Source organism: Urtica dioica, chromosome 5, assembly GCF_054948205.1.
Source record: "Urtica dioica subsp. dioica isolate 48M chromosome 5, U.dioica_male_clone48M_v1_H2, whole genome shotgun sequence".
NCBI classification, from domain to species: Eukaryota; Viridiplantae; Streptophyta; class Magnoliopsida; order Rosales; family Urticaceae; genus Urtica; species Urtica dioica.
The window spans coordinates 20,760,211-20,775,053 of NC_142760.1; the positions used below are offsets into that span (position 1 = coordinate 20,760,211).

The 14,843-nt window shown below is 40.9% G+C and overlaps 1 protein-coding gene across 1 annotated transcript; it reads left to right on the top strand.

Annotated features, from left to right (window-relative positions):
* Nucleotides 1–1,019: 1,019 nt before the first annotated feature.
* On the top strand, nucleotides 1,020–1,352 carry LOC149397601 (uncharacterized). The gene has a single exon (XM_089614281.1). It carries the CDS (start codon nucleotides 1,020–1,022, stop codon nucleotides 1,350–1,352), a length of 333 nt encoding a protein of 110 aa, XP_089470407.1.
* Nucleotides 1,353–14,843: the final 13,491 nt, after the last annotated feature.

Consider the following 14,843-nt stretch of genomic DNA (forward strand, 5'->3'; position numbering starts at 1 on the left):
GCTCAAGCGTCAGATTGAGGCCCTCATCCAGGACGGGAAGTTGAAGGAATACATCCTCAGAATGATCGGGATGGCCGCAGCTAACAGAGAGCGTTCGCGGCAAGAAAAGAAGTTTCAGACAACGGTCACCGTTACTGACCGAACAACAAATAACGAATCAGAAAGCTCACAAATGCACGTTGTAGGCTTGATTATGGGAGGGCCCAAACTCAGGGACTCAAGTACGTAGAGGAAGAAGTATATGTGGGAAGTCTCTCAGGGGAAAATGGCCCACCATATCAACCACACGTACGAGGATCCACATCCGACCGTCTTTGAGTCCATGTTTTACACCAACTAAGATACAACCTCGTCCGAAGAATCCTCATTGACAACGACAGCTCGGCCGACATCATCTTTAAATCAGCTTTGGACAGAATGAAGCTAACCAAGCTAAGACCGACCCCGACCTCGACCCTAATCTTCAGCTTCTCCGTGGAAAAGGTGATGACGGAGGGTACCATCGACCTCCCGGTTACCTTCGAGACTCTTAGGGGAATCAAAGTCACCCACATCATGTGATTCCTGGTTGTGGATCATACGTCCTCCTACAACAGCATCGTGGGTCGCCCTACTCTCAACCAGCTGAAGGCCATAACTTCCACTTACCATTTGATGATGAAATTCTTGATCGAGAAGGGAATCGCCATAGTGTTGGGAGACCAATCGATGGCGAGAATGTGTTACATTAAGGGGGTGGATGGTAAGATGAAGGTGAAGATGGTGAGTACTGTCTTCCAGCTTGGGGACAAATTCCCGTGCAAGATTGAGGAAGGAGGCACCTTTGGGGAATTGGACCAAAGGGATGATGTCGAGCGTCGGAAGGTGGAGACATCGGATGACCTCGTTCCATCGTGCTGGACGATGCCAAGCCAGACCAGGTAGTCAAGATTGGCGCCCAGCTCCCGATCGAGATCCGACTCCAACTTGCGGCCTTCCTCCGCGAGTTCAAGGACGTCTTTGCGTGGACACACGTTCATATGCAGGGGATCGACCCCAAGATATGGTCCATCCTCAACGACGAAAAGAGGATAACCGAACGCGTCCAACCAAGACGGGTGTTCAGCGGGAAGAGATACCAGGCGATTGGTGAAGAAATTGATAAACTTCTCGCCGCCAACTTCGTAAGAGAGGTGGAGCACCCCAAGTGGGTGTCTAATGTCGTAATGGTAAAGAAGCCAAACAAGAAGTGGCGGATCTGCATCGACTACAAGGATCTCAACAAAGCCTGCCCAAAGGATAGCTTCCTTCTTTTTATCGGCCCGACGAGGTCTGATGACGCGATCGACGTTTCGGGTGGCCGGACGAGCTAACCCGGCCGATGGCTGGCCCAGTTCACTCGACCCTTGGTCGGCCCAAGCAATTCACTCAGCCAATGGCTGAGTGAATCTCAGCCGGCCCATCATGCTCACTCGGCCAATGGTCGAGTGAATCTCAGCCGGCCCATCATGCTTACTCGGCCAATGGTCGAGTGAATCTCAGCCGGCCAATGGCCGAGTGAACCCTCAGCCAGCCCATCAGGTTCACTCGGCCAATGGCCGAGTGAACTCCCTGCTGGCCCAACAATTTCACTCGGCCAATGGTCGAGTGAAGCCTCCTGCTGGCACAACAGTTCACTCGGCCAATGGCCGAGTGAACCCTCTCTCGGCCAATGGCCGAGTGAACCCTCTCTCGGCCCAAGCCTTTCACTCAGCCAATGGCCGAGTGAAACCCATCCGGCGTCCAACATTTCACTCGGCCAATGGCCAAGTGAACCTCTCTCGGCAATCAACATCTCGCTCGGCCGTCGGCCGATCGAGTCTCTCTCGGCCGATGGTCGACCCAACTTCACTCGGCCAAGGGGCCTTCAAAATGCCCCTTGGTCGCCTATAAATGCGAGGCTCGACCCCTCAAGACAGCTAATCCAATTTTGAGCCCTGAAACGCTGTTGAATTCATAAGTCACTCGTTTCACTCATCTTTGGCCTCTAAACACTCAAACCCTCTATATTCCACCTCAATCCTACTAATGTTGAGCGTCGGAGAGGTAAACAGAGACAACCCCTCTGTTTCCCCTATGTAGTTCACATCTCTTTTCTTACCTTTTCAGGTGGTTGGACGAGATGGACATCATCAACAGCTAAGGGAAGACTTGGGATCCCAAGTCCGACACGCTCGAACCCAAGCGAGGCCACTTGGTCCAGCCTTGGGCCTAAGCACTTCCGTTTCCTAAATCGTTGTCCGAAAACTTGTGACAACATTTTGGCGCTAGAAGTAGGGGATCTCCCGACTTTGGTGTTATCGGCCCGTCGAGGTCCGACGATGCGATCGATGTTTCGGGCGGCCGGACGAGCTCACCCGGCCGGTGGCCGGCTCAATTCACTCGGCCATTGGCCGAGTGAAATGTTTCGGCTCAATAAGCCACGCACAGTAAAGCCGTGCAAATCGATCACGCCTTCATCGGTAGGTCGAGAAGATAATGTTGTCAATGGTGCCCACAAGAAGAGTAGTAGTGTCTATTTATGTACATTTGATGTCATATAGTCCTACGAAGACTCTTGCTTGTGATTGCTTATTCATTAATAAAAAGTTGAAACGTTCATTCATTCTTTCTTTGTTTGAAGCTTTATGATAAAACCTTAGTCTTTTAGTCCATAAACAAACTTAACAACTTACGAAGAGACAAATGTAGATTTGCATGAACAAACTCTTCGTAGTTTGCTTAAAACGATATATTCGCAATCTTAGGGTCAAAGGACTATTGACCTCAGTATGATTGTTAGAAGAATCTATGATGTCTGGTTATGAGGCATTGAGAGTTGGGGACTCTATAGTTCTTCTAGGTATCTTCCGAAGGTACTGAATTGACCAGTGCACTTCTAGAGACAATATAAGAACAAACCATTTAACCTCTTATGTCTGGAAGTCACTATGTATGAATTGCATCATGCTTACCTTAATCCTGAAATGAGACATGCCATTTCACACCTTAGTATTCTCATTTGAGAAAGTCAAAGTTCGGACTCACTATGTGATTCCGAACAAGGCCTATTGGTGAAGTACTAAGTTGTGAGTCTGTCATGAGTAACTTTGTGAAGTTCTCATAGATATGGAATTCATGTACAAGATTGCTGAAATGCAATGTATGTCACCTCATGCTTTGTTCCTTGGAGTGTGAATAAATGAACTGGCCAGTGTCCAAATTGAGTCCTGACTCTTTTGGATGAAACAATGTGACTTGTTAGCTCCTCGTCAATACATTGTTTCTAACTTATTCACAAGCGACAAAGGAGTTGAGGAAATAACAGCTAGAAGGGTAAAATGGTAATTTAGTAAATCCCGACTAGCTGATGACATTCATGAAGGGTAAACATAGATAATATTCAGTGGATCCGCTCATTATAAGTAGGTCGAATTCTTGAGTAGAAAATAAATTCATTTGAACCGAGAGATTTTCAGTGTCAGCTCTTTAGTGGAGTCGGTTGGCATTAAGCTAAACTTTGAAAAGGTTTGTGAACTTTTGAGTCCAAGTGTTTAGCTAAAGCTTTGTTCATTTGGGTCCATGAGGTCAGTGTCACGAATCACATCGATAGGAATAGTTAAACTGGAAGCTAAGTCAAAACAAGAACGAAAATTGTCAAAAGGGTATTTTTGTCTTTTGAGACATAGCATGAAATGAATGTCAATAAATTTTTTGACAAGTTCATTTGATGACTTAATGTCACTCGGCCATAATAAGATTAATTGGGCCTTGTGGATTAATTTTATTTCATAAGAATTTTATTGAAAATTCTTAATGGGCCTTTCTCTTGTTGTTATGAACAAATGAAGAAGCTTCTAGAAGCTCCTTCTAGATGTGAAATGGGCGCCCAAATACCCAAGAGAAAGAGAGATTATTTTGTGCATAAATGTATCAAGATACTTGCCAAAAGAAAAAGAGGAAACAAATTTCCTATGCTTGCCATAAGGAAATTCGGCCAAGGCAACCAAGAGAGAACAAAAGAGGAAACTAATCCCTTGGGGATTCACTTGAGGTGGGCGCCTATTTTGGATAGGAATGGGCAATAAAAGATTGCTCATTAAGGCTTGGAAAATAAGAGGAAACTACTTCTTTCCAAGGCCAACCCTTCTCCTATAAATAGGACCCTCATTCCTCTCATTCTATTCATTCAACATAAGTTAGAGATTGAGAGACTCTCTCTCTAGACATTGTTGGCCGAACTCCTCTCTCTCTCTAGTTTATTTTCGATTTTTTCTTGTCTTGGCACCTAGGTCCTCACTCGACCTAGTGTTTAGCTCTGCGACTTCGAGACTCGTTCTTAAGTCGTAGTGTTTAAAAGTGCCCACTCACTGATTCCTTCTTTTCGAGTGATTTACTGATAGAAACTTTCGTGGTTGCTCGAGGTGCCGAGGAAAGAAAGAGAGACGTGCTGCGAGGGGAGACGAGCGTTGCAAACTTTCCACAAGCTTCTTCAAAGTTCAAGCTTCAAGAAAGGTTAGTAAACTCTTAGCTCATATTTGTTTTTAATTACATGTACTTGCACTTGTCTAGGTTAGTAAAAACTGTTTTACTTGTAAAAGAAAATTTTTAAAATTCCGCCGCTTACCGAAGCGTTAATTATTTTCTCAAACCCTAGATCGATTCCAACAAATGGTATCAGAGCAAAGGTCAAAGATTAGCATGTACATGTTTTTAAAATTATGGGCTTGAAAATCGTTTTCGAAAGTTTACTAATTTTGTGACAAGTTAGAATTGTTATCTTAGATTTTTTTTAATTTATTGCTCTTGTCTTTAAATTAAAAAGCATGTTGATTTTCTATGAGTTTGGGATGGTTTTAAAATACATTAGAGTCAGTTCTAAAAGTTTTTAATTTTTTATATTGAAAAACGTGTTTTAAAGGTTTGAGAAATTTCGGTAAATTTTGTGACTAGTTACTTTGTCTTTCTAGTTTCTTCTATTTACCGTATTCGTTTTATGCTTGTTGTTATTTCTTTTATTCTATGTTATTACCCTGCTAATAAAACACAAATAAAAGCTTTAAACAACATCTTAAAACGTTCCGTTACACTTGATTCTTTTTCGCACCTAAGTAAGACCAAGCTTTAATTTATTTCTTTTTCTTTGAGCTGGATTAAACCCGCATTAAAAGTGGCATAACTCTCTTCTCAGAAATCTAAATTTAATGATTCTTGAATCAAATTAAAGCTCTGTCTGTCCTCTGTCCAATGCCACCAGTTTCGGCTGAAAAGGACATCGGAGCCGCCAGATATGGCGATTTTACTCCGAGGTGCGCGGCTGTCTGAAACTCCAGTTTTTTTAGAAATCCGGATTTTCAAACCCCACTACCATGAGTTATAGAACTCTAATGAGAAAATTTTCTTGAGCAAAAATGTTTTTCATATGATTATAAACATGATGTGTAAGATTAAAATGTTTTGATTTTTGAAAGTTTAATTGAAATTGAATTTTTACAAAACTAGTTTGAATTTTGAAAAACCGTTTTCACTTTCAAACTTGAAAAATATTTTGTCATCCAAATCAAATAAATTTTCAAAATATTTTCAAAACTATATCTATATCACATATGTTCAAAATCTATATGCTCTTGAAAATTTGAGTGGGAGGTCTCCTTGTAGACAAGCCGAAAAATAAAAAGATGTGTAATCTCAAACTTTCAAGTTTTCGAGTGAGTTGAAGTTCACACTTCCCTCACGCACTTTCCCGAAATAGAAAATAGGAAAAGATCGAGTATGTACCTTGTGCCTTTATGCACTAATACTGCTCTGAACATGTCGATCTAGGATTCTCTTCTAGTTGTCCGCTCTGTCGCTCTCTAACTAGGAAATTTGTTTCCGAACTTATAAGAGTCGATGAACCAACTCCAAAAACTAAGTGGGAGGGTTATATTCGTTGTTTGTAACCCACGATCCCCAACACTAATGAAAAGTGCAAGTGTCGCCGGACTAAGAGTCACCCTCGTGGCCCTCTCTTAAATGAGAGTACTCAAGGGCGCTTTGCTCTGATCATTGCTCAATGAGCTACGTCCGAGAGTGAGACGATGATGGCAAGGCCTCCCCTCGGTGGATTGTTTTTCAAAGCCGATCTCTTGGACTAAGAGGTTGGTTACACACTTAGACTCAATCCCTAGTAATCCTCCCTCGAGGCCCTGCGAAAGGATGTGAGTGATCAAACCAATTTACAAGGTGGCTAGTCAATGTTGATGTATTGACATCTTGGCTAAGCATTAATGATGTGTCATTTACTTATAAATGGAGATTTTTTGCAGCCTTCCCTCGAAGGAGTAAATTATCATTTGGTTTATAACACCTTTGGATTTTATAAAAGTCTCAATAAAACTTAAATCCTAAACCAAAGACTAATCATAAACTTGTTTCAACTTATATAGGCAATATGTCTCTCAACCATCTCTCTATCTTTCTTTCCTCGATCAAACTCGAAAACGAAAACTACGTAGATTCGAAACGTAACCTCGACATAAAACCTACCGTTAACAAGCACAAATGGGTACTCACCACCCCTTGTCCTCCTCTGACGAATGATGATTCAACTCAAGAGGACAATGACGCCTTAGCGGCCCGGCTTCGATCCGATGAGATTGTGAGGTGCTATATCTTGGCATCTATGAACAATATGCTGAAAGAGCAACATCGTGACATCGAGACTGCCGCTGACATGCTCTACAATCTCGTTGAGATGTTTGGAGGGCAAAGGCGTCAAACAAGGCTACAAGCAATCCGACAGTTTATGAACTGTCATATGCAGGCTAGGACTCCTATTGGAGACTTTATGATATTGATCATTAGTCGTCTGAGTAAAATGGAAATCCTAGGATCTGAGATTGATGGGAAGAATGTCATAGATGTGATCTTAGAAACTCTCCCCGCATCTCTTGATACCTTCAAGATAAACTACTCCATTAACAAGCTAGAGTACACTGTTACCAAGCTTATGGAGGAACTTCACACTGCTGTAGGTTTCACTAAGAGAAAGAGGAATCAAGGAGAGGCACATGCTACTGAGCAAAAAGCCTCCGCCTCTGGAACTGTGAAGAGACCTTACAAGGCCGATAAAAAGAACTGTCCTGCCAATCTCAAAGCAAAGGAACATAGTATTGTACTAGTTACCGAAGCATGCTTAGTAGCTGATAATGTATCAACGTGGATTCTTGACTCCGCTGCTACTAACCATATTTGTTGTTCCTTGAATGGTTTCAAGAAAACCAAAAGCTTAGAGGAAGGCGAGTTCTGTTTCAAATGGGGTGATGGGAGCCTGGTGTCTGCAAAGGCTGTGGGATCCGTGATGCTGTCTTTTGAAGACAGCACTTTAAACTTGAATAATGTTTATTTTGTTCCTACCTTTGGGAAGAACTTAATATCCGTTGCTCGTCTTCGTGAGCAAGATTATTGTTTAAAGTTCATTATGAATGGAATTCGTATTTCGTTTCCTGATAATTCTTTTGTCACTGATGCATGTATGAAGAATGCTCTTTTCTACATCTATCCCACTCAACCTTCTCTTTTAGACACCGAAATAGATAATGATCTAATTAGGGAGCCAAAGAGGATCAAACTTTCTGAATCCTCCGATCTAACAAAATCAACACACCTATGGCACTTAAGACTTGGTCATATCAGTCTAGAAAGGATTAAGAGACTTGTGAGGGATGGTCCACTCCAAGCCTCTGCAATAGGTTCACCACCTACTTGTGAATCCTGCATAGAAGGAAAAATGACTAAGTATGCAGGAAAAATGACTAAGCGACCTTTCTCCGATAAAGGTCGAAGAGCCACTGAGTTGCTGGAACTAATACATTCTGATGTATGTGGTCCGCTCAGCCAACAGGCACGTGGAGGATACGAATACTTCGTTACCTTCACTGATGATTACTCACGATATGGGTTTGTCTATTTGCTCAAACACAAATCCGAGACCTTTAACGTATTTAAGGTCTTTAGGGCTTTAGTGGAAAAGCAAACTGGCAAAGTGATCAAAACCCTTCGATCTGATCGAGGTGGTGAGTATATGTCTGGAGAGTTCGATGACTTTCTTAAAGAAGAAGGTATCGCTTCTCAGCTTACTGCACCTGGCACACCTCAACAAAACGGAGTGTCAGAGAGAAGAAACCGAACTCTTATGGAGATGGTTAGATCGATGATGAGTTACTCATCACTCCCGCTTTCCTTTTGGGGATATGCCCTCGAAACAGCTGCTTACATTCTGAACCAAGTTCCATCTAAAACGGTTCCTGGTACTCCTTATGAAAGATGGACTGGCCGTAAAGTAAGTTGGGGCCACATCCGAATTTGGGGTTGCCCTGCACATGTGCTAAGGCAAAAGACTAGCAAGTTGGCTAGTAGGTCAGTATTGTGCCTGTTTGTGGGATATCCAAAGGAAACTAAAGGTTTCATTTTCTGTAGTCCCGAGGACGATAAGACTTTCGTTAGCACGAATGCTCGTTTCCTCGAGGAGGACTTTATGAAGGATGCGAAACCTAGAAGCAAAATTGTGCTTGAAGAAAAGTTGGGTGAGGAAGCTTCTACCTCATCTGTAAGAACTGTTCTTACCCCAACTGAAACACAACCTAACTCATCAGAATCTCATCAAGTAGTACTTCGACGTAGTGGGAGGGCTACTCAAAAGCCTGACAGGTACATGTCTTATGGAGACTCTCTTGTAGCTGTTGTCAATGGTGCCCACAAGAAGAGTAGTAGTGTCCATTTATGTACATTTGATGTCATATAGTCTTACGAAGACTCTTGCTTGTAATTGCCTATTCATTCTATAATAAAGTTGAAACGTTCATTCAATCTTCCTTGTCTGAAGCTTTATGATAAAACCATAGTCTTTTAGTCCATAAACAAACTTAACAACTTACGAAGAGACAAATGTAGATTTGCATGAACAAACTCTTCGCAGTTTGCTTAAAACGATATATTCGCAATCTTAGGGTCAAAGGACTATTGACCTCAGTATGATTGTTAAAAGAATCTATGATGTCTGGTTATGAGGCATTGAGAGTTAGGAACTCTATAGTTCTTCTAGGTATCTTCCGAAGGTACTGAATTGACCAGTGCACTTCTAGAGACAAGATAAGAACAAACCATTTAACCTCTTATGTCTCGAAGTCACTATGTATGAATTGCATCATGCTTACCTTAATCCTGAAATGAGACATGCCATTTCACACCTTAGTATTCTCATTTGAGAAAGTCAAAGTTCGGACTCACTATGTGATTCCGAACAAGGCCTATTGGTGAAGTACTAAGTTGTGAGTCTGTCATGAGTAACTTTGTGAAGTTCTCATAGATATGGAATTCATGTACAAGATTGCTGAAATGCAATGTATGTCACCTCATGCTTTGTTCCTTGGAGTGTGAATAAATGAACTGGCCAGTGTCCAAATTGATTCTTGACTCTTTTGGATGAAACAATGTGACTTGTTAGCTCCTCGTCAATACATTGTTTCTAACTTATTCACAAGCGACAAAGGAGTTGAGGAAATAACAGCTAGAAGGGTAAAATGGTAATTTAGTAAATCCCGACTAGCTGATGACATTCATGAAGGGTAAACATAGATAATATTCAGTGGATCCGCTCATCATAATTAGGTCGAATTCTTGAGTAGAAAATAAATTCATTTGAACCGAGGGATTTTCAGTGTCAGCTCTTTAGTGGAGTCAGTTGGCATTAAGCTAAACTTGGAAAAGGTTTGTGAACTTTTGAGTCCAAGTGTTTAGCTAAAGCTTTGTTCATTTGGGTCCATGAGGTCACTGTCACGAATCACATCGATATGAATAGTTAAACTGGAAGCTAAGCCAAAACAAGAACGAAAATAGTTAAAAGGGTATTTTTGTCTTTTGAGACAAAGGATGAAATGAATGTCAATAAATTTTTTGACAAGGTCATTTTGTGACATGTTTCACTCGGCCATGACTTGATCATTGGGCCTTGTGAATTAATTTCATTTCATAAGAATTTTATTTGAAAATTCTAAATGGGCCTTTTCTTATGTTGTCATGAACAAGTGAAGAAAATTCTAGAAGTCTTTTCTAGAAATGTTGGGTGCCCATAATACCCAAGAAAGAGAGAATATTTTGTGCATAAATGTATTTAGATACTTGCCAAAATAAAAAGAGGAAACAAATTTGCATGTAGATGCACTAGGGTAATCGGCCAAGTAAGAGAAAGGCAAGGCAAGGAACCAAAAAGGAAACAAATCCAAGCCTTCTAGAAGGCTGCCTTGGCCGAGTGACTCATGAGGAAATAAGGCAATATTTTCTCATGAATATGTGATATTCTATAGAAGAGGAAACTACCTTATTGAAGGTGAGACCTCTCCTATAAATAGGAGCCTCATTTCCTCACAATTCATTCATCCAAGTTTAAGAGATTTGAGAGACTCTCTCTCTAGAACTTGGCCGAAGTCCTCTTCTCTCTCTCTCTAGTTTATTTTCGGTTTTCTCTTGTCTTGGCACCTAGGTCCTCACTCGACCTAGTCTTTAGCTCTGCAACTTTGAGACTCGTTCTTAAGTCGTAGTGTTTAAAAGTGCCCACTCACTGATTCCTTCTTTTCGAGTGATTTAGTGATAGAAACTTTCGTGGTTGCTCGAGGTGCCGAGGAAAGAAAGAGAGACGTGCTGCGAGGGGAGACGAGCGTTGCAACTTTCCAAAAGCTTCTACAAGGTTCAAGCTTCAAGAAAGGTTAGTAACTTCCATAGCTCATATTAGTTTTTATTTACATGCATATGCTCTTGTCTAGGTTAGTAAAAACTAGTTTTACTTAAAAAGAAAATTTTTAAAATTCCGCCGCTTAACGAAGCGTTAAACTTTTTCTTAAACCCTAGATCGATTCCAACAAATGGTATCAGAGCTATGGTCAAAGGAATGCATGTGCATGTTTTTAAATTATGAGCTTGAAAATCGTTTTCGAAAGTTTACTAATTTTGTGACAAGTTAGAATTGTAATCTTAGTTTTTTTTTTTAATTTATTGCTCATGCCTTTAAATTAAAAACCATGTTGATTTTCTATGAGTTTGGGATGATGTTAAAACACATTAGAATCAGTTCTAAACGTTTTTAATTTTTTATATTGAAAAACGTGTTTTAAAGGTTTGAGATTTTTCGAGTAAATTTTGTGACTAGTTTTATTTTCTTGCTAGTTTCGTTTATTTACTTGAATCGTTTTATGCATGTTGTTATTTCTTTTATTCTATGTTATTACCCTGCTAATAAAACACAAATAAAAGCTTTAAACAACTTCATAAAACGTTCCGTTACACTCGATTCTTTTTCGCACCTAAAAGGACAAAGCTTTAATTTATTTCTTTTTCTTCGAGCTGGAATGTAAACCCGCATTAAAAGCGGCATAACTCTCTACTCAGAAATCGAAATTTAATTATTCTTGAATCAAATTAAAGCTCTGTCTGTCCTCTGTCCAATGCCACCGGTTTCGGCTCAAAAGGACATCGGAGCCGCCAGTTATGGCGATTTTACTCCGAGGTGCGCGGCTGTCTGAAACTCCAGTTTTTTAGAAATCCGGATTTTCAAACCCCACTACCATGAGTTATAGAACTCTAATGAGAAAAATTTCTTGAGCAAAAATGTTTTTCATATGATTATAAACATGATGTGTAAGATTAAAATGTTTTGATTTTTGAAAGTTTAATTGAAATTGAATTTTTACAAAACTAGTTTGAATTTTGAAAAACCGTTTTCACTTTCAAACTTGAAAATATTTTGTCATCCAAATCAAATAAGTTTTCAAAATGTTTTCAAAACTATATCTATATCACATATGTTCAAAATCTATATGCTCTTGAAGTTTTGAGTGGGAGGTCTCCTTGTAGACAAGCCGAAAAATAAAAAGATGTGTAATCTCAAACTTTCAAGTGTTCGAGTGAGTTGAAGTTCACACTTCCCTCACGCACTTTCCCGAAATAGAAAATAGGAAAAGATCGAGTATGTACCTTGTGCCTTTATGCACTAATACTGCTCTGAACATGTCGATCTAGGATTCTCTTCTAGTTGTCCGCTCTGTCGCTCTCTAACTAGGAAATTTGTTTCCGAACTTAAAAGAGTCGATGAACCAACTCCAAAAACTAAGTGGGAGGGTTATATTCGTTGTTTGTAACCCGCGATCCCCAACACTAGTGAAAGATGCAATAACGTGGGACTAAGAGCCGCTCTTGCGACCCTCACTTAAATGTGAGTACTCCAAGGCGTTATTGCTTCGATCATTGCTCAATGAGCTACGTCCGAGAGTGATGCAATGATGGCAAGGCCTCCCCTTGGGGGATTGTTTTTCAAAGCTTATCTTTTGGACTAAGTGGTTAGTTGCACACTTAGGCTCAATCCCTAGTATCCTTCCTTAAGGCTCTGCGAAAGGATGTGAGTGATCAAACCAATTTACAAGGTGGCTAGTCAAAATGATGTACTGACATCTTGGCTTAGCATTAATGATGTGTCATTTACTTATAAATGGAGATTTTTTGCAGCCTTCTCTTGAGGGAGTAAATTATCGTTTAGTTTATAACACCTTTGGATTTTACAAAAGTCTTAATGAAACTTAAATCCTAAACCAAAGACTAATCATAAACTTGTTTCAACTTAAATAGGCAACATGTCTCTCAACCTTCTCTCGTTCATCCTTTCCTCGAACAAACTCGAAAACAAAAACTACATAGATTCGAAACGTAACCTCGACATAATACCTACCGTTAACAAGCACAAATGGGTACTCACCACCCCGTGTCCTCCTCTGACGAATGATGATTCAACTCAAGAGGATAATGACGCCGTAGCGGCCTGGCTTCGATCCGATGAGATTGTGAGGTGCTATATATTGGCATCTATGAACAATGTGCTGAAAGAGCAACATCGTGACATCGAGACTGCCGCTGATATGCTCTACAATCTCTTTGAGATGTTTGGAGGGCAAAGGCGTCAAACAAGGCTACAAGTAGTCCGACAGTTTATGAACTGTCATATGAAGGCTAGGACTCCTGCTAGAGACTTTATGATATTGATCATTAGTCATCTGAATAGAATGGAAATCCTAGGATCTGAGATTGATGGGAAGAATGTCATAGATATGATCTTAGAAACTCTCCCCGCATCTCTTGATACCTCAAAGATGAACTACTCCGTAAACAAGCTAGAGTACACTGTTACCAAGCTTATGAAGGAACTTCACACTGCTGTAGGTCTCACTAAGAAAAAGAGGAATCAAGGAGAGGCACATGCTACTGAGCAAGAAGCCTTCGCCTCTAGAACTGTGAAGAGACCTGACAAGGCCGATAAAAAGAACTGTCCCGCCTATCTCAAAGCAAAGGAACATAGTATTGTACTAGTTACCGAAGCATGCTTAGTAGCTGATAATGTATCATCGTGGATTATTGACTCCGCTGCTACTAACCATATTTGTTGTTCCTTGAATGGTTTCAAGAAAACCAAAAGCTTAGAGAAAGGCGAGTTCTGTTTCAAATGGGGTGATGGGAGCCTGGTGTCCGCGAAGGCTGTGGGATCCGTGACGCTGTCTTTTGAAGACCGCACTTTAAACTTGAATAATGTTTATTTTGTTCCTACCTTTGGGAAGAACTTAATATCCGTTGCTCGTCTTTGTGAGCAAGATTATTGTTTAAAGTTCATTAAGAATGGAATTCGTATTTCGTTTCCTGATAATTCTTTTGTCACTAATGCATGTATGAAGAATGCTCTTTTCTATATCTATCTCACTCAACCTTCTCTTTTAGACACCGAAATACATAACGATCTAATTAGGGAGCCAAAGAGGATCAAACTTTCTGAATCCTCCGATCTAACAAAATCAACATACCTCTGGCACTTAAGACTTGGTCATATCAGTCTAGATAGGATTAAGAGACTTGTGAGGGATGGTCCACTCCAAGCCTCTGCAATAGGTTCACTACCTACTTGTGAATCCTGCATAGAAGGAAAAATGACTAAGCGACCTTTCTCCGATAAGGGTCGAAGAGCCACTGAGTTGCTGGAACTAATACATTCTGATGTATGTGGTCCGCTCAACCAACAGGCACGTGGAGGATACGAATACTTCGTTACCTTCACTGATGACTACTCAAGATATGGGTTTGTCTATTTGCTTAAACACAAATCCGAGACCTTTAACGTATTTAAGGTCTTTAGGGCTTTAGTGGAAAAGCAAACTGGCAAAGTGATCAAAACCCTTCGATCTGATCGAGGTGGTGAGTATATGTCTGGAGAGTTCGATGACTTTCTTAAAGAAGAAGGTATCGCTTCTCAGCTTACCGCGCCTGGCACACCTCAACAAAACGGAGTGTCAGAGAGAAGAAACCGAACTCTTATGGAGATGGTTAGATCAATGATGAGTTACTCATCACTCCCGCTTTCCTTTTGGGGATATGCCCTCGAAACAGCCGCCTACATTCTGAACCAAGTTCCGTCCAAGACGGTTCCTGGTACTCCTTATGAACGATGGACTGGCCGTAAAGTGAATCTTGGCCGCATCCGAATTTAGGGTTGCCCTGCACACGTGCTGAGGCAAAAGACTAGCAAGTTGGCTAGTAGGTCAGAATTGTGCCTGTTTGTAGGATATCCGAAGGAAACCAAAGGTTTTACTTTCTATAGTCCCGAGGACGATAAGACTTTCGTTAGCACGAATGCTCGTTTCCTCGAGGAGGACTTTATGAAGGATGCGAAACCTAGAAGCAAAATTGTGCTTGAAGAAAAGTTGGGTGAGGAAGCTTCTACCTCATCTGTAAGAACTGTTCTTACCCCAACTGAAACACAACCTAACCCAACAGAA

Coding starts and splice junctions, on each gene's coding strand:
- LOC149397601 (XM_089614281.1), top strand. CDS start 1,020: ATGCAGGGGATCGACCCCAAGATATGGTCCATCCTCAACGACGAAAAG.